General features: G+C 43.4%; 1 protein-coding gene across 2 annotated transcripts in view; it reads right to left on the bottom strand.

Annotated features, from left to right (window-relative positions):
• Positions 1 to 5,524: 5,524 nt before the first annotated feature.
• Positions 5,525 to 22,781, bottom strand: part of SRPX (sushi repeat containing protein X-linked) — an 80,608-nt gene continuing 63,351 nt past the window's right edge. For both annotated transcript variants that reach the window (XM_032778501.2, XM_032778502.2), the window contains 6 exons: positions 17,530 to 17,656; positions 13,797 to 13,918; positions 12,887 to 13,066; positions 9,940 to 10,073; positions 8,202 to 8,323; positions 5,525 to 6,062 (listed from right to left, as the gene is read on the bottom strand). In XM_032778501.2, the coding sequence (XP_032634392.1) occupies positions 5,882 to 6,062; positions 8,202 to 8,323; positions 9,940 to 10,073; positions 12,887 to 13,066; positions 13,797 to 13,918; positions 17,530 to 17,656 (866 nt within the window). In that variant the 3' untranslated portion in view covers positions 5,525 to 5,881. The remainder of the gene's footprint in view (positions 6,063 to 8,201; positions 8,324 to 9,939; positions 10,074 to 12,886; positions 13,067 to 13,796; positions 13,919 to 17,529; positions 17,657 to 22,781) is intronic.

Below are 22,781 nucleotides of genomic sequence, written 5' to 3'. Positions count from 1 at the left end.
TCAGGACTAGGGGTCCGTTGGGGTTACCTGCTAACATCAACCAAGTCTGGTAAAAACAAGAGTGTGTCTGTGATAACGGCTGGCAAGCTGTTGGATTCAAAGAGGTGAATCAAAGCTGTCCCGCAGACAGAACATGAAGTGTATGCTGGCTGACTGTGTCTCTCCCCCAGGCAAGAAGCTACAAATAGAAGCAGCATTTTGTGGCACTCCGGGTTATAATGCCAGTGATGACACAACTTCTCACTGGTCTGAATTGCACTCCAGAACGTGACTGTCCCACTCCCTCTTCAAGGAACAAGGCACCAACTTGGCAGTAGCTGATTCTCCCTGTTCCAGCCAAAGTGGCCTGTAGGGGCTATGCTGATAGATGACATGAAGGAGTTACTCTGTGTGGCACACCTGCAGTGCTGAAACTCCTGCCAATCTAGGTAGCAAAAGGCTGAGGTAAGGATCAGAGCCTAGAAATTACATGGTGTTAAAACTAAATAACCTGGAGTTCAACACTCACAATTTAGCCTTTGTCTTTGTTACAGTGTGTGTGTATGTAAAAATGGTATGTGTTAGTAGTTGGAAGGGTAGAATGCTGCACCTTACTAGTGGACTCTCTTGAAATTGTTTTGCTCCAATTTCATTATTTATGCTGTATAATCTGAGACACGCCGTCATCTAAATACTGAGCTATAATAAATCTGCAAACTGATTTTATTAGCGAGTTGTCCAACATCAGAGCAACAAGTTATTTGTGTTTTAAATTATCCGAAATATAAAACCTTCCAGCCTCAGGGGGTAGGAGGAGACTTCAACAATAAGGAAACACACATTGCATTTCCCCTTTCAGTTTTCAAGTACTACGTGTCTGTGTGGTGGGGCTTTGCTTCCTAAAAGAGAGCTTGTTAGATTCCCTCCAGGTGTGGGGAAATTATGCCACAAATTGCTCTGAGCTTAAGAAAAATTGCTGTCTAACACAACCAACCATAGCTGTGATTTTTGTCGCTAGTTCATGACAGACAAAGTAAACTGCTTTCCTGGTTTAAAATGTTCGGTTTTGTTTTATTATGCTAGTTTCGGAACAGGAATGAGTTTCTCATGTTGTGCAGTGTTGATGTAGAAGCCCTTGTTATGCTCCAGAGTTTGTTGTATGAAACAACTAGTCAACCAACCTCAGTAAAAGGTGGGAAATCTCCATGGATCCTGCTTCTGGAAACCATCCCTATCCTCTGCCACACATCCATGTTTTAACAGAGGGTTTTCATTGTAGCAGACCATGTCTTTTTCTGCCAAACCTACTAAATTTCCTACAGATGTGCAAGTATCAGAGCAAAAATATAAGTCTATGCTGTTTCTGGAGGGCGGAAAGTTCACAAGCAGCAGGAACAGAACAATCTTAGGCCTGGTCTACACTACGACTTTAGGTCGAATTTAGCAGCGTTACCTCAATTTAACCCTGGACCCGTCCACACAATGAAGCCCCTTTTTTCGACTTAAAGGGCTCTTTAAACTGATTTCTTTACTCCACCTTCGATGAGGGGATTAGCGCTGAAATTGGCCTTGCCGAGTTGAATTTGGGATAGTGTGGATGCAATTCGATGGTATTGGCCTCTGGGAGCTATCCTAGAGCAGGGCCGGCTCTAGCCATTTCGCCATCCCAAGCACGGCAGCATGCCGTGGGGGGGCGCTCTGCCACTCGCCGTGGCTCTGGTGGACCTCCTGCAGGCGTCCCTGTGGAGGGTCTGTTGGTCTCGCGGCTCCAGTGGACCTCCTGCAGGCATGCCTGCGGATACTTTACCGGAGCACGGGACCAGCGGACCCTCCGCAGGGACGCCTGTGGGAGGTCCACCGGAGCTGCCCGCCACCCTCCCGGCAAGCGGCAGAGCACCCCCTGCGGCATGCCGCCCCAAGCATGCGCTTGGCATACTGTGGCCTGGAGCCGGGCCTGTCCCAGAGTGCTCCATTGTGACCTCTCTGGACAGCACTCTCAACTCAGATGCACTGGCCAGGTAGACAGGAAAAGGCCTGCAAACTTTTGAATTTCATTTCCTGTTTGGCCAGCGTGTTTGCAGAGCTCATCAGCATGTTGTGCACATTGCCGGGGAACACTGCGCAACTCGTACTTTGTGAGAAGTTTATGACCATGTCCCTCTTGTCACCGCGCTGCCATCGCCTCCTCACCTGGTTTTGCGCGAAATGATTGTCTGCTATTGCTCTGACGGAGGGAGGGGTGACTGACGACATGGTTTACAGGGAATTAAAAACAACAAAAGCGGTGGCTTTGCATCAAGGAAAAACACAAACAACTGTCACACAGAATGGCCCCCTCAAAGATTGAACTCAAAATCCTGGGTTTAGCAGGCCACTGATTTCACAAAACAAATTGGGTCAATTTCTTGTTTTGATCCATCTATCTTTTACATCTTAGGGAGGCAGCAGATGGTGCAGTACGACTGCTAGCCATCATCATCTCCTGGGTGCTCAGCAGAAGATGCTGCATTACGATTGCTAGCCGCCATCATCTCCTGGCTGCTTGCCAGAAGATGGGAACGACCTGGCTGAGTCACTCTCATATCTGCGCAGGTGTCTCTGACCAACTTCACCAAGGTCGGGTAAAAGAGCACCTAGGAATATGACGGCTACCAATCGTAACACATGATCTGCTGCCAAAAGGTAATGAGCTGCTGCTGTGTAGCAATGCAGTCCCACGTCTGCCAGCACCCAGGAGACATACGGTGACAGTGAGCTGAGCGAGCTCCATGCTTGCCGTGGTATGGTGTCTGCTCAAGTAACCCAGGAAAAAAGGTGCGAAACGAGTGTGTGCCATTGCTTTCACAGAGGAAGGGAGGGAAAGGGGGGGGGGGTCTGACAACATGTACCCAGAACCACCAGTGACACTGGTTTTGCCCCATCAGGCATTGGGATCTCAACCCAGAATCCCAATGGGCAGCAGAGACTGCGGGAACTATGGGATAGCTACTCACAGCTACCCACAGTGCAACGTTCTGGAAGTTGACGCTAGCCTCGGTACTGTGGACACAGTCTGTCGCCTTAAGGCACTTAGAGCATTTTGTGTGGGGACACACACAATCGACTGTATAAAAACGATTTCTAAAAAACTGACTTCTATAAATTCGACCTAATTTCGTAGTGTAGACATACCCTCACCTACCAAAACAGGTATTTAGAGTCAGACCATTTTCTCTAATGCTCGGAACCATTGCACAATGTCATTTCTGGTGGAGCCAAAACAGCATAGATCAATTTAATGTGTGAGCACTGGAATGGATCTCAGTTTCTATTATATTTACACAAATAGTTCCCTGGGATTTCTGCCTTCTACATCTGAAGGACGTGTAAGTGCCTATTCCTAAGGGGAAAGCAGCATAGGGAATTCTGCCCACTTGCTAATAACTGTCTTCACATCTAGGCTCAGGCCTCCCCCTCGGTCTACTAACCTTTCTGGAGTCTTCAGAGCCTTGGTGTGGTAAAGTCAAGACCGTATCCCCCTTTTTGGCCTTCAAATCCAAGCTCTCTCCAGAGAGGCTGCAATTCAAGATATAGACCAAACTATTGCTTTGTGGTAGCATTTACAGTCAATGCAGAGACAAGCTATTTAACAGCAGAACAGAAGTCCCAGAAGGTGGGGGCTGGAGCGGATGCCAAAGGTGAGCACAATAGGCACCCAACTCCCCCACGCATTTGCATTAGCAAGCACAATACAAAATGTCAAACAAGTAACAATTGTCCCTTATCTCTATGTAATCAGGGGTGAAAGAGCAGCTGCTTTCATCAGGCAGAAGAGGGCCATAGATGGCCCATGTAGAACTACACTTCTGTGTTTCAGTCAGGAGCGCACCTACATTTTCAACCACTTCAATCAATTTCCCTTTATGGCCTAGTGATGTTGTGTTTTGGATTGCCGTAACCTCAGAGCCTGACTAAGTGGCTGTATGACTAGCATCTGTATTTACTTCAGAAGGGAGTTGCAGCAGTGTGTAACAGCACTGGAAAGCTGGGTGCTGTCCTTTTGTGAGCTGAAGCAGAAAAAGAAAACGGTATGTCGTAACTGTAGGGTAACTGTTACCCATTCACCTGTACAGGGCCAGGCACAGACATGCTACTGTCCTTTTTGTTCTCCTAGTGGAAAGGCAAATCTGACTCAAAGCACATATAACAGAACCTGATAAAACAAGAGGATCTACTCCAGCACCATACCTTACAGCACATTCCATTAGCATGCAAGACTGCGCAGTGGCAATTAGCCCTCAGGCTGTAGGTTAAGATATTATAAAATGGACATTCAGGCATCATCAGTTGCCTCACAGGGACTATAGGGCATGCACGAATATTCCTGATGTTCCTCGGCTAACTTGTGTATATATACTTTCCTGCTTTACTCACTTGGCTTCCATAGGAATTACTATTCTTTGCATCCTACTGTCAAGCTTGTGGGGCACCAATTAAAAAGCAGAAACCTTATATTAACTTTGTCTAACCCTCTCAACCCTCCTAAGAAGGAGTAATAGTGCTGAAAAAATAAAACTAATGAATGGTTTAATTCCTAAATTGATAATTTGTAGTTGAGTGGTTTCACAACTCTGGCAATGATCGCTTCTGTGTGAGGTGGTGCAGTGTGGGTGGTCTGACATCCCTATCATCACATCCAAGGCTTGGTCTGGCTCCAAGCTGAAGGAATGAGAGGACTCTTCTAACAAGCTCATTGGACATGAACAAAGTCTATCAGAGAGAACACATTTTTCCATTCACTCATACACCATGAAATGCAAACACATCACCCTCCCTTTCTCCCAAATCCAGTGCCTTTCCTGTTCATTTCAAGATCCAGTTAAAATGGCCCTTGATTTACAAACCCTCTATCAGGAGTTCTACTTTAGCAGACTTCTTATTGCTCTCTCTCTCAACCCCTCATGTGTCTCCCCAACCAATCAGGTGACAGCCAGTACAGGAGCCTCCTTTTCCATACCTTTAGAGCTGGTATGGCATCTTCTCTGTATGTATATACATATATAAACTCTTCTTATATGTTCCATTCTATGCATCCGACGAAGTGGGCTGTAGCCCACAAAAGCTTATGCTCAAATAAATGAGTGAGTTAGTCTCTAAGGTGCCACAAGTACTCCTGTTCTTTTCTCTTCTGCAGCTCCTGCCATCTGAAACAGCCTTCCAGTAGCTTTCCATTTAATTTCAACTCTGTGGAAAAGAAAACTGTTCAGCATTGCCTAGGCATCTGTCTGTCAACTACCATTTATGACTGTAATTTTATTAAACTCTGAAACGTAAGCTAAAGATTGCATGAAGGACACTACACTTCAGAGCTGTTCTGAACAACTGGAGCAGAGACTAACTAGTGATGTTGAGAGATTCTGCATTGAAAACCCGTGCTTCAAAGTTTGGATCAAAATTTTCAACATTACACTGTCCAGAAGAATTTGGCTTTAGGTTTTTGGTTTGGGCTGAACCCTAATTTTGAGATCAGCTTTTATACACACAAGGACCTTTAAACAAAACTATCTGAGTTTGCAAAACAATATTTTATTAATAAAAGATTTATAAACAGTGGGAAAGAAACTTCACTGCATGAAAAGTCCGAAATAATTCCCAGAGCCATAACTAGGTTCCTTAACCGCTGTACAAGGGTGTCCAGAGGACAGTAGTACTAAGTACAAATTTCTCTAAAGATGGCTGAAAGTTCAAAAAAGCATCATGCATATGTCCTATGCAGAGAAGCTACACAATAAAATAGATTTAAAAATACACATACAAAATCTGTACATCAGTGATTTTAAAAAGCCATGCATTGTGTAGCACCGTGGGGGAGATTAGGGATGATCATACAATTCACTACCAGAGGAAACGCCATGATTCTGAATCAGGTACATGACTGGCCAGTTTCTGCTTGCAATTTCATCTCTTCTTTTCTCAAGGGGAAGGTGTCAATGAGCGCAAAGAGCTGCGCCGGTGTAGGTGGGAAAAGGTAACGCTCTTTGTCCATGCCGTGCTTGTCCATCACCACCACACTGAAGTTATAATGGGGGATGCGCAGCAACAACCTGAAAAATTAGAAAATCGTTTTTTGAACAGCCTTATTCCCATAAGGCCCTGTGAACGTCTAACACAGGAAAGAGTTGGAGGAGATGGAAGGCAGAGGTGGCCAAGCTCCAGGAGCCAGAGTTCCAAAATGCAGCCCACAGCTGTGCTTCACTGGGAGGTGAGGTCTGCAGAGAATACAGCTCCTAGCAGGCCCAGCATCGTATTGTGGCACTCAGGGACTTACAGGTGCTGCAGGCTGTGCCACTACATTAAAGGACAGTCAAGGCAGCTGCAATCTTTCATTTTATGCTAGGTGACTTCTGGTCTGGGCAGTTAGAGAGCCAGGTAGGGTACAACCCAGGTACGAATCCACAGGGCTCAGGAGCGTCTTTACTTGCCAAAGCAGTGCCTTACCATCTCCACTGTTATTTACACCTGTGCTGGGGGGAAGTGTAGTATATGTACTCTGCATGTTGCTGAAAGGAGTGTGCACTATACAGCTGTACCCTTTAAGCATCTGCTCCCTAAGAGGTTTGCCAGTGGACTTCAAAGGGCACAGTCCTAATTTGGCATGACAGAAAAGCCCCCTATGTCAACATGTGTAAGAAAACATTTACACCTGCCACTTTGCCTCCCTCCCCCGCAGCTGGCTCTGGCACTCCCCTCCAGCACTTCGAGTCCCACTTAATCTTACTGCAACGGAAAGCCTAACCCACTCCCAGTCCAGCCTTAGTGTCGTTAAAGCAGCCTAGGCATCTGGGTAACTGCTGAATGCCACAGGCAGGCTGGGCAAAGCCATGGTGGTTTCCCTTCTGAAGCAGCCCTGCCTGTTGCATTCCTAAAAGGGGGACTTACTTCAAAGGGAAACCACTTCTAACCTGGCTGCAGTGTTCAATAGCACTACACAGATAGCAGGGCTGTTGCGGCTGGGGTGGCCTGGCAGCAGATACAGAGGTTCCTCATTCAGCCTTTAATAAAGACCCCCAAGTATGAAGGGTGACCAGACAGCCCATTTGGCCCAGGACAGGCCCTTGTTTCAGCCCTGTCCCAGCTGTCCCAAACTTTTTTGGCAGAAGTGGACCCTTGTCTAACCAATTTGATCAGTTGGCAAGAGCAAACGGGAGAAGTCGCTGCTCTGGTCAAAAAAGTAGGGTGTGGAGGAACGTGCGAGCGGGCGAGCTGCTAGGGGAGACAGGGCTCGGGCGAGCTGCTAGGGGAGGCAGGGCTCAGGCAAGCAGCGCCAGGAGGGGGCAGGGCTAAGGGAGGTGGGATGGGGAGGTGGCCTCGCATGAGTGGCTCTGCGCAGCCCCACAGGGGGGGTTTTGTTTTCCCTTTGGGACATAGGTCACTACCTGAAACAGAAGCAGAGATCACCAGGGGTTGGAGGGGGAGAGAGGGGCAGGCTGTGACTGCTGCTTGAGAGCAACTCTCCCCACTTGTTAACTGTCAATGTAATTTGTGAAATAAAGGGGAAACCAAACACTTCTATTATGTAGACTAGGAAGTAGCACTCACAGGCCTCCATTGCTGGGCCAGGTGCAGTACAGACATACACGCTGCTTGCTCTGTACAGTCTAGGCTGTTGCACTTGAAAAGGACTAGTGGCACACTAGTGACATGACTGCTTCTATGAGGAATTCACTAGCAGAAGAAAGTGAGGTGGGAAGTGTCTTCCTGGCTGCTCAAACCACCTAGTTGTCACAAGTGTTCTCAGTTTTGTTGCCACATGAGAGTCAAATGCTCACAGAGTGTTTCAATAGGAAACATTTTGAAGTGCTAGTTCATCTGTGCATTTTGTCAACATTCCTTTTACAGAGAGCGAAGAGCAGCTTACAGTGACTGTGTAGTAGCTAGAGCACAATCAGGACCAAACAAACTCTGAGGCTTAGCTGTGCTGCAAATAGTTTAAAAAAACCAGATAGCAACCTCCTGCCCCCCTGATATCATTCAGTACCACCCTGTCTAATATAAAATTCATTCTTGGAAATAAGTCACTGAGGTGTACTGTTGGGATCCTCTTCACACATACATTTCACTGCCAATGTTATATTGGGATAAACAAGGTTCGATCATAAAAAGGATCCAAGGAACAAACAAGACTACATTACACCTATAGCTGCTGAGGTGTAACTAAATGATGATGAGATTTTTCATTTTACCTGAGTTGCAAAGCAAGTGCTGGCGGCAGCAACTTTACTCCTATTCTTCCTATCTGTGCTGGAAAGACACCAACCAATTCGATCACTGTAACATGTCGGAGGTCTAAACCACATTGCTCTGGCTAAAGGGGTCAAGAAAAAAACCAGGAATACATATCATGATTGGATTTAATTATAACAGTTGTTTACATTAAATGCCCAATAAGGTGAAGTTCTACACAGAACTCAAAATCTTTGCTCTTTCTAAATACTTTCTTATTTTAATTTAGAAGTCAGCAGTGGGAACTTGAGAATGTTTTCTGGAGTCAAGAAGGTGGCAGTTCTGCTACATTAATGGATTTTTAGCTGATTATTTAAAAAAAAAAAAAAGGACCACCAAAGTAAAATTTAGATGTCTTGGTAATGAACTGAAAAGATACCAGTCTATTAAAAACTGTGCCAGCACTTCAATCTGGCACCCAAACAAAGAATGTGAAATGTGAGCCGCTTTAGAAAAGTGCTCTCTTATGCCAAATTGTCTGAGGCTCATGGAGAGCAATGGGGAAAAAAGGATTGTGTCACTTAAATTTAACCTGGTAAAAAAGTCACCTAGGAATTGAGAATTTGGTTGTATTAACTGGTGAAGCCACTCATATTTTAAAAATAAAATGTTGAAACACCATTTTAAATTTTTTTTTATTTTTTTTTATTTTTTTACATTACACAACTGGCTTCTGGAATATATGGGGGGAAATCAGAGTAAGAGCAGGAGTCCAGATTTGCAAGTGACACAATTATCACCGCTGAATTGTGTTCCAAGGGTAGCAGGCAGTAAATTTACAGTTCTCATAGCCACTAATTATGGCTCCATTCCCAGCTGGGCTGGCAAACAATCTCTCTCTTCTGGGCACTTGTGCACCCCTATTGCATGTCACTAACCCTGACAACAGCCTGAGTAAAGTTTACAGTTAGATAAACTGATAAGCCCTGAGGGTGGGATTCACAAAGGTATTTAGGCATCTGAGTCCCATTAATTTCAATGGGAATAACTAAGACTGTTGTCATCATTCCATGTTTTTGGAGTAAACACCACAAAGATGTGTCTCTTCTATAAAGACTGGTCTTCGTTTACCTTGAGAAAAAATACTATTGGAGTTTATACTAAATAATTTGGAGCGCTTTCTGCAAGTCCTAGAAACAGGACCATGTTGAGGCTACATTCGGGACTAGCAAGAAAACAATTCTTTGGGTGATGATTAATTTGGATTCCGTGACCCTTTGGATCCAAATTTTGCAGACAGCCAAAGCAAGCTTGACTTGGATGAACAGTTTACCAACAAGAATGACTGGAGGTTTCTTTAAAATCCTTCAGGTGGTTGCTAAGAACTGGATGGTGATGCTGGTATTAGCTAGTTATGAGCACATTAATTTCTCTTGGGAAGATAGAATAGGATCAAACTAGAGCCACATGAAGGCCAGTGTTTGGTTCATTTATCCCACTGAACTATACCCTACCCACGAGTAAAGTGAATTAGAACAGTCCAGTTTGGAGCAATGTTGAAGCTGATGATATTTCAGAGTCTTGCAAACACGTTTACTACAAAACTAGCAGCTCTTGGGCCAGATGCTCAGTGCTGTAAATTGGCACAGCTCCACTGCAGGGAGAGGGCAAGTCAATGACGACTGACTGATTTACACCAAATGAGGATCTGGGTCGCAAGTTTTAAAAAAAAAACTGGCAAAAATGACCATGTCTTACCTGCAGCATTCCCAATTGCAACCTGTAGAAAAAATTGGCTGCAGTAGGAGTTGATACAATTAGTAGTCTCCGTTTCTCATAAAACTGATCCAAGAGGGCCGCTGCAGTTCTTACAGCAACATTAATATTCATAGCTGGAATTAAAAAACAAAAGCTGTGGATCTCCCAGAAACAGACCCTTTTCAGCCTCCAGCAGGCACAGTTATTCAGCTGGACATGCATGCCCTGAGGGATATGCAGGGGCTGGGTATGGATGGTAAAGGGCCAAAGTCAAAAGGTGCAGTCCTGGTCCCACTGAAATCAAAGGGAGTTTTCCCATAGTCAGCAGTGGGGCCATGATTTCAAGCAGTCCCTCTCTCTCTCTAACGCTTTATCTAAACTTGGAGCTGGGAGTATGATTTGCAGCTTGAACAGACATACTCGTACTTGTTCTCATCGAGCTAGTGCTCTCAAAATAGCAGCCTGGGCAGCAGTGAGCAGGGCTAGCGGCCCCCGACTACAAACCCACCTGGAGCCCGTGGGTCTGTACTCCGCACCGCTAGCCCATGCTGCTGCTCACCGCTGCATGGCTACATGACTATTTTAAGCTTCCTAGCTGGATGAGAGCTAGCACAAGTATGTCTCCAAGTGTAGACACAACTTTAGCTATGAAAGCTTGTTCAATTTTTATGGCAATGAAGAAGATCAGTTTCCTCATTAAACTGAACTAGCTTCTAGTGCTCCCTCCCCACACAAAAGGAACCATAGGTAAGGAAGAGTGAACTTGACAATCTCTGCACCTGGGGTCCAGCTTCTATCATGAGTACAATAATGGAGCCAGGGCTAAGAGAAAATACTTTCTAAACATTGAGAGAGTAAATGGACCATGAAAGACAAGCAGCATGGAGTTACTGGGGGGCAGGGGAAGTCTTGCAAGATGAACTACATTGGCAAATGGAGGGGGTTGTTTTAGAATAAGAAAATGAGTGAAAAAGTGGTAGGTGTAATAAACTTTAGCTTTTAGTTTTGAGCATTGGAAACAGTCAGAAAATATATGTGTCAAATTAGAGCTAATCAGCTTGGCTAATGAGCACTGTCGTAACCTGAAAACTCTCAGAAGGACCATAAGTAAGGGTAATTATGGACGACAAGGTAGCTAATTGACAGGTAAAGATTTTTAGTGACCCTCAGCAGGGGATGGTTGCAGGAGTTGACACGGGATTCTATCACATTTAACAGCTTCCCCAGTAACAATTTGGATGAGGATCTGTAAGTAGCACATTAATTAATGTTAGAGATGCCCTAAACTGTGCTAGCATGAACCAGTGTAATGGGATCTATAGAGATTAGAATTATGGACAGAAAATAAGATAAGATTCAGCTGGGGAAAATGTTAGGCAATACATCTAGATAAAGACATGAAACACAGACCTACAATAAGAATAGAAATGAGGAAAGAGTCATGTTCACACAGGCTGAGGGGAGGTAAGGAACAGCAGACTAGATCTGCATTTGCAAAGTGATATGACAGCAAAAATAACCAGTGCAGTTTTAAGTTGTATACAGAGGCACCACATCATGGAGGAAAACAATTTAGGTTGAGCAGGAGAAATATTTTTTCCTCATGGCAAGATCTCTCAGACTGTAGAATAGTTTTGTTTGGAAAATGGTGGAATCCTGATTGCTTGAGGGATTCAGCATTTGGCCTGGACAAAACACTGGAAAACATGACCTAATTTTGGGGATTATGTGAAGATATTCCTCCCTTAGTTTTTAAAACACAAGTTAATACTGAGGACTGCACAATGCTGGGCACGTTTCTATAGCTTAATCAGAACTGATTTGAATGAGTCTTTAGAAATCTATTATTCATTCTATTCCCTGAAGCAGTAATGGAGAAATTTTGCCCCTAAGCCAGCAAAGCATTATGTAGAATGCTTTTTAAAGCTGTCAGATTTCATGATTTCAGATGAAATTTTCACTCGTGCATGAGTAAGTGCACTGGTGTCTAAGTTATGTGCCTAAGTCACTTAGGTGATTTTTGAAATGTCACCCTCTGTAGTTAATGTGGTATCAACTGGTCATCAGTTTGTTTTCCATTCCCTTTTTAAAAAACTGTTGTGTAATGTTGCTGAGTGCAGTTAAACAGCTGCAGCAATGTTCTGCATCAGTGCTGTCTGTAATGATTCCAGAATGCAAAGCCTGTAAAGAGCTTTCAGATTAAAGGTACTATATAATTGTAAGACATTATCCTCATCCAAGGATAAAGTTGCAGAAAGAGGCAAATGATGTGCGGGAAGAGGAAGGGTAAAATGTTGCACTTGTTATTTCTAATGGATAAAAAAAAATGAGGCTTTATCCTCCCACTCTCAATCCAGTAAAAATCACCACCTATTCCAGATGCCAAGTGGGATCTAGTTTGTAAAATTTGCCTGGGCCCAGTGTCAGTTGTAGAATGTAGGGCATTCAGTAATCAAATGTGCATGGATAATCAATTTCATCAGCAAAGGACTGCTATCTAAAGAGCACTATGGAATGAGAACTAGAGGAGAAAGAAAGAAAACTCAAAAGCCAGAGTAAGAAAATCTGTACACACTGATACCGGTGGAAGAAAAGAACTTACAAAAAGATGTGAAAATATGTGCTAGAACTGATGTGAGGGGAATAAGAAGCTTTCAGTTAATTAACCGCAGAGCTTGTTGGCTTGTCTCTGTCCTCTCCAATACACAATATGCTCCAAAGCATTACCAAGAGACTTGTGAAAAATGCTACAGTTGTATATTCATTAGCAGAAGCATCCAGATTGATTCTATACACACCCAGGGCCAGCCGTTGAACAACAGACAGCATCTGTGCCATACACATACATCAAAAACCTGTGTGCAGTGCCATAGGCAAATTCTTTGTGCAATAAGTACAAGCAATCCCGTTTGCTGACCTTTTAGGAGGTAAGAAAGTACTCACGTACGTGTACAGGTTGGCTCCGTTCCTGACCAGCCTAAATTGTACTGGCACACTCTGGCTGGGCTTCCCTGGAGCTCATATCCCCCAATGCAGGAAAACTCACAAGTGACACCATAGTTATCTCCATCACCTGTACATTTTATGTAGCCATTTTCTGGGGCATTCAGTTTACCACACCGCCTAACTTTAAATACAAAAAAGAGAGAACATCAAATAATTCCCCATCTCCAGAGCAGTGCTACTAAAGAAATCATATGGTACTGATATTAAGGTGACATTCTGGCTCGCTGCTTATTATTAGCTTTCAAAGAGAACCCAGCACTTACTCCTTTTTTTAAAAATATGAATCTAGCTATTGATTGCTGGATCATTTATGCATACATGCTAGTTTATATATTAGTAACACGGGATTGTGGAGGGGAGGGGCAGCTGAAGACCAGGTTGTCAGAGACCCACAGCTTTCAATTCCGTGACAAAAGCAGCTGCTCTCCCTGCCAAATGTCCTATAGTTTGGCAGATGGCAGCCCTGTACAGATCTGAGGAAGTTCTGGTGAGCTGTGACTCACCTGTTGGTCAACAACAACTAGATATTAGGGGAGGTATGGACCTGGGAGGGCCTGGATAATGGGAGGAAGTGGGCAGGGGAGGAGGCACAGATTTGAGAAGCAGAGCTGGAGAGCAGGGGCTGGTCAGTAGAGCTCCTATCTGTCTCCTAGACCTCCACTGCTCATCTGACCCCTAGATCCCTCCCCAGAGCTCAGTTCATTGGCTCCCTAACTTCCCCCAGTTGATTCAGGCATTTTCAAATTGTACAAGACAGAATATTCTTCCAGTGGGAAAAGTTCTCTCTCTCTCTCACACACACACACACACACACACCTGGTTTTGTTTACACAATTTGACACTATTCTTACCTCTGACTTTAACAAGAAATTTGCAGGTGCCTTTGTTTTCTGCTCTGTCATACACAGTGTATTGGATCTTGTGGTCACCTTCTGAAAAATGTGACCCAGGGGATGGGCCTTTCAAAATCACACTAAAAAATGAAATAAAATAGACCGGGTGTTCAGAAATTAAGTTAGGGTTTCTCCAGTAGGAAAATATGAACAGCCTTTGGATGGAAAGCCTTTCTGTCACTGGGGAATGTTCAGATTGCCTGGCTATGCTGAGAGTTTGTCAACTGACAGAAAACAAGAGGAGGATAAGAACATAAAAACGGTCGTACTGGGTCAGACCAAAGGTCCATCTAGACCAGTATCCTGTCTACTGACAGTGGCCAATGCCAGGTGCCCCAGAGGGATTGAACCTAACAGGCAATTATTGAGTGATCTCTCTCCTGCCATCCATCTCCACCCTCTGACAAACAAACAAGAGTCTAGGGACACCCTTCCTTACCCATCCTGGATAATAGCCATTAATGGACTTAACAACCATGAATTTATCCAGTTCTTTTTTAAATACTGTTATAGTCCTAGCCTTCACAACCTCGTCAGGCAAGGAGTTACACAAATTGACTGTGCGCTGTGTGAAGAACTTCCTTTTATTTCTTTTAAACCTGCTGCCCATTAATTTCATTTGGTGACCACTAGTTCTTGTATTATGGGAATAAGTAAATAACTTTCCCTTATCTACTTTCTCCACATCACTCATAATTTTATATACCTCTATCATATCCCCCATTAGTCTTCTCTTGTCCAAGCTGAAAAGTCCTAGCCTCTTTAATCTCTCCTCATATGGGACCCGTTCCAAACCCCTAATCATTTTAGTTGCCCTTCTCTGAACCTTTTCTAATGCCAGATATCTTTTTTGAGATGAGGTGACCACATCTGTATGCACTATTCAAGATGTGGGCATACCATCGATTTATATAAGGGCAATAAGATATTCTCCATCTTATTCTCTATCCCTGTGATGAGGATGAGTGGTAGAGCCCACAACATTTAAGAGATAAAGTCACAGGAGCCTGGCTACTCTGAGCAAAGTTACCCACTACTGCTAACAGCTTAGTGTAGACAAAGGTAGTGTGACTTGCATCGCTGTAAGACAACTGTCAATGGCATTTTATTTATTTATATAAATTTCACGTAACAGCTAAAAAAAGGCATGAGTTTGTTTCTTTCCTTCCACGGAAACAAAAATACCTGGATGGAGAATCTAGATCAATTGAGCATCATTCATTATAGCAGGATAGTTGGCAGTACAGGATTTGAACATCAGTCAGGGCTAGTAGAGTACCACTGTTTGTTTGTTTGCTTGCACTGTTGTTGTTGCAGTGTTGGTCCCAGGATATTAGCAAGACAAGATGGGTGAGGAAATATCTTTTATTGGACCAACTTCTGTTTGTGGAAGGTATAAGTCTTCAGCCTACATAGCTTGTCTCTCTCACCAAGAGAAATTGGTCCAATAAAAGATATTACCTCACCCATCTTGTCTCTCTCATTGTCTGTTTTTAAAAAGCCATCTGTTAACACTGCAGGTTACTGCTCTGTGCCAGACTATACATACAAAAAGGGTAGGAGGAATCAGGATTTAATATCTTTCTTTTTGTGATAGGCAAGGCAGGCATCCCATTGCAGGCTTCGGCTCAGCTGCTCATTTCCAACCAAAGCATATGTCAAGAGAGTTCTAAACTCTCAAGGCAGAAACTCATAGCCCAGGGCCAGACTAAGCATGGTTCAAGAAGCTTCAATCCACTCAGGGCCATATATTTACCCTCTCATCCCTTCATATGCAGAAATTGTGAATACTTGCTGTCTGAAGCTTAGAGGACAAGAAGCCTTGAAACTGAATAAACATTCCTTAATCACTTGTTAGGGAAATGCTATAGCCTGATATATGTGGCAAGTCTCTGAATGTTATGTTTCCAGCTGAACAAATGGGGCTTAAGGGGGCGCCTGAATCCAGGGTTCTTGCATGGCAGTTTCGTTTCATCAGACCTTGAACCATCTTACCAGCACAGTAAACAGTTCTACTAACCCCAACGATTCAAAAACCGTGAGTCAGGCTTCAAAGTCATTTGACTGCCTTAAAAATAATCTTATAATTTCTTCAGATAAATTTTGGAGGGGGGCATTATTTACACTCTGGTTTTAAAGCCTTTAGAGTGCACTTGGGTCACATGTCTATAATAATTAGGGCTATAAACTTTCATTAAGAAAAAAATGAGATACTCACATACTCACCTGGCTCCAGGGACCAAGACTTTAGAAATACAGCAAATATCACAAGACTTGCAGTAAAATCACAAGAGTTGACAACAGAAATTCTGAAAATGCGTATGTCCTTCACAGAAAGTGTCCATAGACTAATAGCTATTTCCCTGGACTGGGAACAGTTATTGGTCTCATTACATTGGATTATACAGCTCCTATTTTTACCATATGACACCATTCCACTGGGAGTGTTTGTGTGTGGAGAAGACAGGGGGCATTATTAGTAATTTCCTCATTCTGACACCGAACTGATAGGCCAAAGTTCTTATTTTACGATGAGAGCTTCTTTAGTGGCTCTTAACATCACAGTAGTTCTTTTGCAATCACAAGCACTAGCATTTGTTATTTATCTAATGAATTCCTCCAGCTTATACTCTGATATATAAAAATGCCCTGTGCTTGTTTCTTTTCATGTGCTTTTTGTCAAATGTCCTCATTAAATAGTACAGGTTGTGAGTGTCTTTTACCTTTCAGTGAACAGAAAAGTCGATTTTCTCAACTTCAATTCTTTAAGCAGCTTCTGTGAGTTCACAGATGGATTGATTAAGCTTATTGCAGTAAACTAAATGATTTTCCATATTCTCATCTTTAAAGTATTTTGATCATGCCCATCTTGTATCAGTCGAAGTCGCAGACACTGCTGCCATTAAAAGGGACACCATCAGCATAGAAATTAGTAAATTTCCCCTTTTGTTTGTGCGGGTTTTTAACATCCTAACAGGCAAGAGAAAAACAATGGGGGGGGGGCAGGAAGGGGAGGGAAAATGTGACTGTAGAACTATAAGAATTGGCAGGGGTCTCCAAAGCAATGTAGTACCTGAAACTACATTTTATTCCTTTTTTAATATTATTGATTTCAAGTTGATGTTGTCACTCGAAAAGTAACTTACTGAAGAACTCAGTATCATAGTAACTACGTTATATTATGTGAAAGCTTAAAGCTGCATATGAGATTGTTATTAGCACACAATGGTCTTGTTTATTTTAACATGGTCACAGTTCTCCTTATGCAGTACTGTCCTCTCACTTTTAGTATACCCAAGAGGTGCTGCCCAATATACAAAGTGTTGCCCCTAGGAGAGAACAGAGCCATAAAAGGCCCTTTGGAAATCTATTTATTGCAACACAGGTGTGGGCAAAAATGCTAACAAATTGATCTCATTAGCTTTAAAACAGTCTTCTGGCTATTTATATGCCAACTCCTGAACGATCTACCTCGGTGTCTGAGATGTCAGATTTTCTTTTTCAGCTAAGCCTGCACGTTATAATTTGACAGGTCACATGGACCCAATAGCAAGTGCTCACTCCTTCACAGAACTGGTGGGGAAGGATGTTGACCAAGAATATCACCTAGATTAGTGAAAGGGGGTCAAGGACAAGGCAAAACAAGTGACCTCAGGGTTTCACTTAATACAATAGACAGAGTTTCACCTACTCTGTCAAAATACCATCAGCAGTGTCCCTTCCTTCTGGGGTTTCCCAGAACACACGGGCTGTCAGCTTATTTGGCTCAGCTGTTTTCTCCTTCACACTTGGGCACTGGATTCTAGGAGGTTCCACATCTGTTAAAATAAGCACCAGAGAACCCATAGTTTAATTCTTTTCACTACTCAGCTCGCAGTGTACATTGTGATACAGCTTTACACTACTCTGCCTACTCGAAGTACTACATTCGGAGAAGAAAAACCAAATGCACAAATACAGAATGGCAGATAACTGGCTTGGCAGTAGCACTGCTCAGAAGGATCTGGGAGTTGTGGTGGATTGCAACCTAAACATGAGTCAGCAATGTGATGCTGTTGCAAAAAAAGCAAATGCAGTTTTAGGTTGCATTAACAGAGGCATAGCATACAAGTTATGGGAGGTGATAGTACTGCTCTACTCAGTGCTGGTTAAGCCTCAGCTGAAGTGCGGTGTCCAATTTTGGTCACTGGTGTATAGAAAGGCTGTAGCGATCATGAAAAGCATCCAGACGTGAGAGACAAAGGTGATCAAAGGGATGGAACACAAGCCATGTGAGCAAAGGCTGATAGAACTGCATATGTTTAGTTTGGATAAGAAGAGGTTAAGGGGGGACATGATAGCAGGCTTCAGATACTTGAAAGGCCATGAAAAAGATGGAAAAAAATTGTTCTCTCTTGCCACAGCTGGCAGGACAAGAGGCAGTAGGTTCAAACTACAGCATAGCAGATTTAGATTGAATCTCAGGAAAAACTTTCTAGCTGTCAGAACAGTAGGACACTGGCACAGATGCCTAGGGAAGTTGTGGAATCTCCTTTGCTGGAGGTTTCAAAAGGAGGCTTGATAGGGATAGCCATCTGTCTTGGATGGTTTAGACCAGCAAATTCTGCATGTTGGCAGAGGGTTAGCTCTAGATGACCCTTGTGGTCCCTTCTAACTCTATGGTTCTATGATTTCTAACATCAGAACCCAGTGCACATAGATCACATGTTAATGTCTCCCATTTTCAAAGGGGTAAAGGTGAAGAGTGACAGATAGGCATAGTGAATTCTATTTTCATCTCCCAGGTAGACTAAATAACAAATAAATAAATAAAATAAATAGTAATAAATAAAGTACCAACATCACCATGGTAATGAATTTTTTTATTCAATCAACAGCAAGGTTGAGGCAGCATTGACTAGCAAACTGAACTTGAGGCTGAAATCCAGGAACTTCTATGATTCTCTCCAAAGCTCTGTCACTGACTATATGTCCTTGAACAGGTCACTTACGCTATGTCTACCCAGCCCATGGAAGCGAGCCTCCCTGTCCAGTGCAACGGACTCAGGCTAGTGGGTCTTGCGCTAGTACTCTATAAATTACTGTATAGGCAAAGCTTTGAAGTTGCAGCTTGGGCTGGAGCTCGGGTTCTGAGGCCCACCCCTCCATGTAGGCTTCAGACCTCCTGTTGCTACTTCAAAGTGCTGTCAATACAGCTATTTTTAGTGCACTAGTGCCAGTTCTGCTAGCCTGAGTCTGTCGAGCCAGGCTCGGAGGCTCGCTTCCATGGGCTGTGTAGATACACACTTATGAGCTGTGCCTTGGTTTCCTTATCTGGACAACTGAAATTATACTTACCCACCTCTCAGTGGTGTTATTTAACTGCCTTGAAAATATAAAGCGCTCCCTAGGTGTTAGCAGAGACTCCTGTCTCCGTCATATTCAAATACAACACACAGTAGCTGTACATAAAGCTTCAGGAATAGTACAAACCACCTTTTAACAAAACAAACAACCCCCAACCTCTTGTGAACCACCTCCACCACACACATCTCTCCCTGCAGTACTGCCAATCAAGTCACCCTCTAATAGGTTACACAGAATAGTCAGCAGGACAGCAGCTAACAGGAATAACAGGCTCATACTGTGTGAGCAATTCCCAGTGAACAAACTGGGTAGCACATTAAGCTCTTTTTGCATGTGAATATTATATGCCAAGAGACTGCATTTTTTTTTAAGCAGATTTGTTTGCTGTGCAAAGCTGTTTGGAAAATGTTTTTTTCAACCCATGAATTAATTTTATGTTTCCTACAAGTATACCTTTCACCTAAGCGACGTGGTGTTATTTCTTTTCCCTTATTGGATGAGCCAACGTCTATAATAGAGTCCTGGTCTACAACTATGGCTGATTCTACAGAAATACAATTAAATAATAAACAATAAACTAATAATGCTTCAGCCCTAAATTCACTTTCTGCCAGCTCTGGTGAGAGCAAAATCTTGCTTGTGGAAAATGAACAGAAAGTGCTGCAAACACACTCAAAGTGAAGCTTTATTGAGAAGACACCAACACATTTGTGAACAACAGGTTTTGTGATTTGCTCCAGCTCTAGGCCTGGTCTACACTACGTGTTTAAACCGATTTTAGCAGTGTTACACCGATTTAACGCTGCACCCGTCCACACAACGAGGCCCTTTATATCAATATAAAGGGCTCTTTAAACCGGTTTCTGTACTCCTCCCCGACAAGAGGAGTAGCGCTGAAATCGTATACATATGGATACTTAGTGTGGCGCCAAATTTGACTGTATGGCTCCTGCGGATCCCATAGTACACATTGTGACGCTCTGCGACAAGCAATCTGACATGCGAGCAGTCCAAGTAACAGGAAAATCCCCGCAAAACTTTTGACTTTCATTACTGTTGCACAGCGTGGAGCTCTATCAGCACGGTGGCGATCAGTCCAAATCCAAAAAGAGCTCACTGACCTTCGAATACTGGATTGACGCTTATGGAGACAAATCTTCATCAGAGCTCCATTACAGAATATGAATGCCAACATCGAAAAAAATCTCCGGCTGATATACAGAGTCCACAGCACAGTGCTTTTTGTGACAAGTACTACGAAAGCAAAAATCAAATGGATGCTCAGGGGGAGGAGGAGCGTATAGGACCACATCCCACAGTCCCAGAATCTCAAAAGTATTTAGCTCTTGGCTACTCCCAATGCCTTGTAAGGTCAAACACGTCGGTGTCAGGTCTGTTCTGTTTTAATTTACCTCCCTTCCCCCCGGTGAAAGAAAAGGAAAAAATCATTCTTGACTTTTTTCAATGTCACGTATGTCTACTGCATTGCGTTGTTAGACACCACGCACGCATAACCAAGCATCCTCTCCCTTCCCTTCCCGTGGCAGCTTACTCATACAAAAGGACTGATACCGTCCTTTCCATCATCTTTTTTATAAATTCCACCGGCTCCTGGCTGCCTCAGTGAGGTCGCGGGGCGCCTGGGTAAAAAAGGAAATTGACTCCCGGTCATTCAGTAGCTAGTACGAGATGCTCTGGTAACTGTCTTCATCATAGAACTGACTAGATCCATCAGCCCCCTCCCTTTCACGTTAATAGAAAAATTCTTCTTGTCGACTATCATAGCAACGAGCTGGGCTCCTCCCCCGACCCTTAAGTCGCTTTACTTCATAGAACCTAGGCTCCTCCCCTCATTTTATCTCACAAACAATCATTTTCTTATCTGCATTCTTATACTCACACACAAATGGACACTGCAATGGTAGCCCAGAGGAGAACAAAGCAACAGTGGGTGTTCAGGGGACCCCCAGAATGCATTGAGCTCGATCATCTTTCTCGGATCTAGACACGGTTCATCTTCCTCTTAAAAATCTTATACACTGGTTCTCTAGTACACTCTACGCGTATTTCTAGCAGACTGACTCATTTTTAATACCAATAAAGCGGATTGACTCAGGGAATCATTGCATTTTGGTCTTGCGCCCCCGCTGACCTCACCAAAGAACCATACAGCCAGCAGATATCAGAATGACAATAACCTTCATCTCATCACCAATTTACCAATGCATCAACATACAAACTAAGCTGTATAACCTCTTGCTGTTTCTTGCAAAGCAATATGAATCTGCTGCGTACGCCTCAGTACCCTCTGTTAAACATTCCAAGCATGACCCATGACAGTAAAAAAAAAAAGCTGAATGCTCCCATGGTGCCTCTATGCGTCTCCCAGGTGCAATCCAGGGAAAGAAACAATGGCGGGCACGAAATGATTGTCTGCGTTCCTTCACAGAGAAATGAATGACATACCAGAATCACCTGCGACACTGTTTTTGCACCATCATGCATTGGGGTCTCAACCCAGAATTCCAATGGGCGGGGGAGACTGCAGGAACTATGGGATAGCTACGGGATAGCTACCCACAGTGCAACGCTCCAGAAATCGACGCTAGCCTCGGACCACGGACGCACACCGCTGAATTATTGTTCTTTGTGTGGCTACGTGCACGCGACTTTATACAATTTGTTTTACAAAACCAGTTTATGTAAAATCGGAATAATCCCATAGTGTAGACATACTCCTAGATACACAACTTGCTAGCGCTTCCTTTGACTTTGAATCGTTATTTATGCCATTGAATTTGATACCAATCCACCTCTCTGCACTCCACTCACACAGTGCACTTACCTTTGCCCTGTTACTCACATTTTCTCTTTTCTTCAGCTCTCTTCATTGCCACTTTAACATTCTTACCCTTCCCTTCAACCCTGTCACCCAACTGCTCCTTCTTTTGTCACCTCCCTAAGTGTTGATTTCATTCAGCTTCTCAAATTCTTCTCACTGCAATTCATTCATCTGCTGTAGTCTCTAAATAAGAAGCGTTTTCACACTTCCACACCTCCTCTAGGGGATGCTTTAGGGAAACACTTTCCTGTTCTCCTTTCCCCCTCACTTTTCTTCCTCACTCCATAACTTTAAATCTGCACTGCACACTCAGTGTGAAATCCTAGCCACACAGAAGCCAATGGGAGTTTTGCTCTATGTTACTTCCTTAGGGCAATGACATTCCCCTATGTCCTTTAATGATGGCTAATGTTGCATTTGTATTGGGGCTACTAATAGTGAAGTCTTTGTTGTTTTTTGTCTTTCTGTAGCTGGTTACTGAGTTTTCTTTATAGCCACCACCCAGCATTTTGGGATTAAAGGCGCTATATAACTAAATAAAATACCATGTAAATGATGGAAGAAGGAGCAGGACAGTGTTTAGGATACTCATGTTTTAAGTATCCAGTTCATCAGGAAGAAGATTCCATCATTAAGAAGCAGAGGACACTGGTTTGTATGAACAAGCATGAATTTTCACTTTATTAAGACAACAAAACTAAGTTATTCTGGGAACTGCATCACTAGGCACCCGTGGGTTAGTATGCACTTCTAGT

Source organism: Chelonoidis abingdonii, chromosome 1, assembly GCF_003597395.2.
Source record: "Chelonoidis abingdonii isolate Lonesome George chromosome 1, CheloAbing_2.0, whole genome shotgun sequence".
NCBI lineage: Eukaryota > Metazoa > Chordata > Testudines > Testudinidae > Chelonoidis > Chelonoidis abingdonii.
Note: the sequence above shows the minus strand (reverse complement) of the source record. Positions and strands in the feature narration are given on the sequence as shown.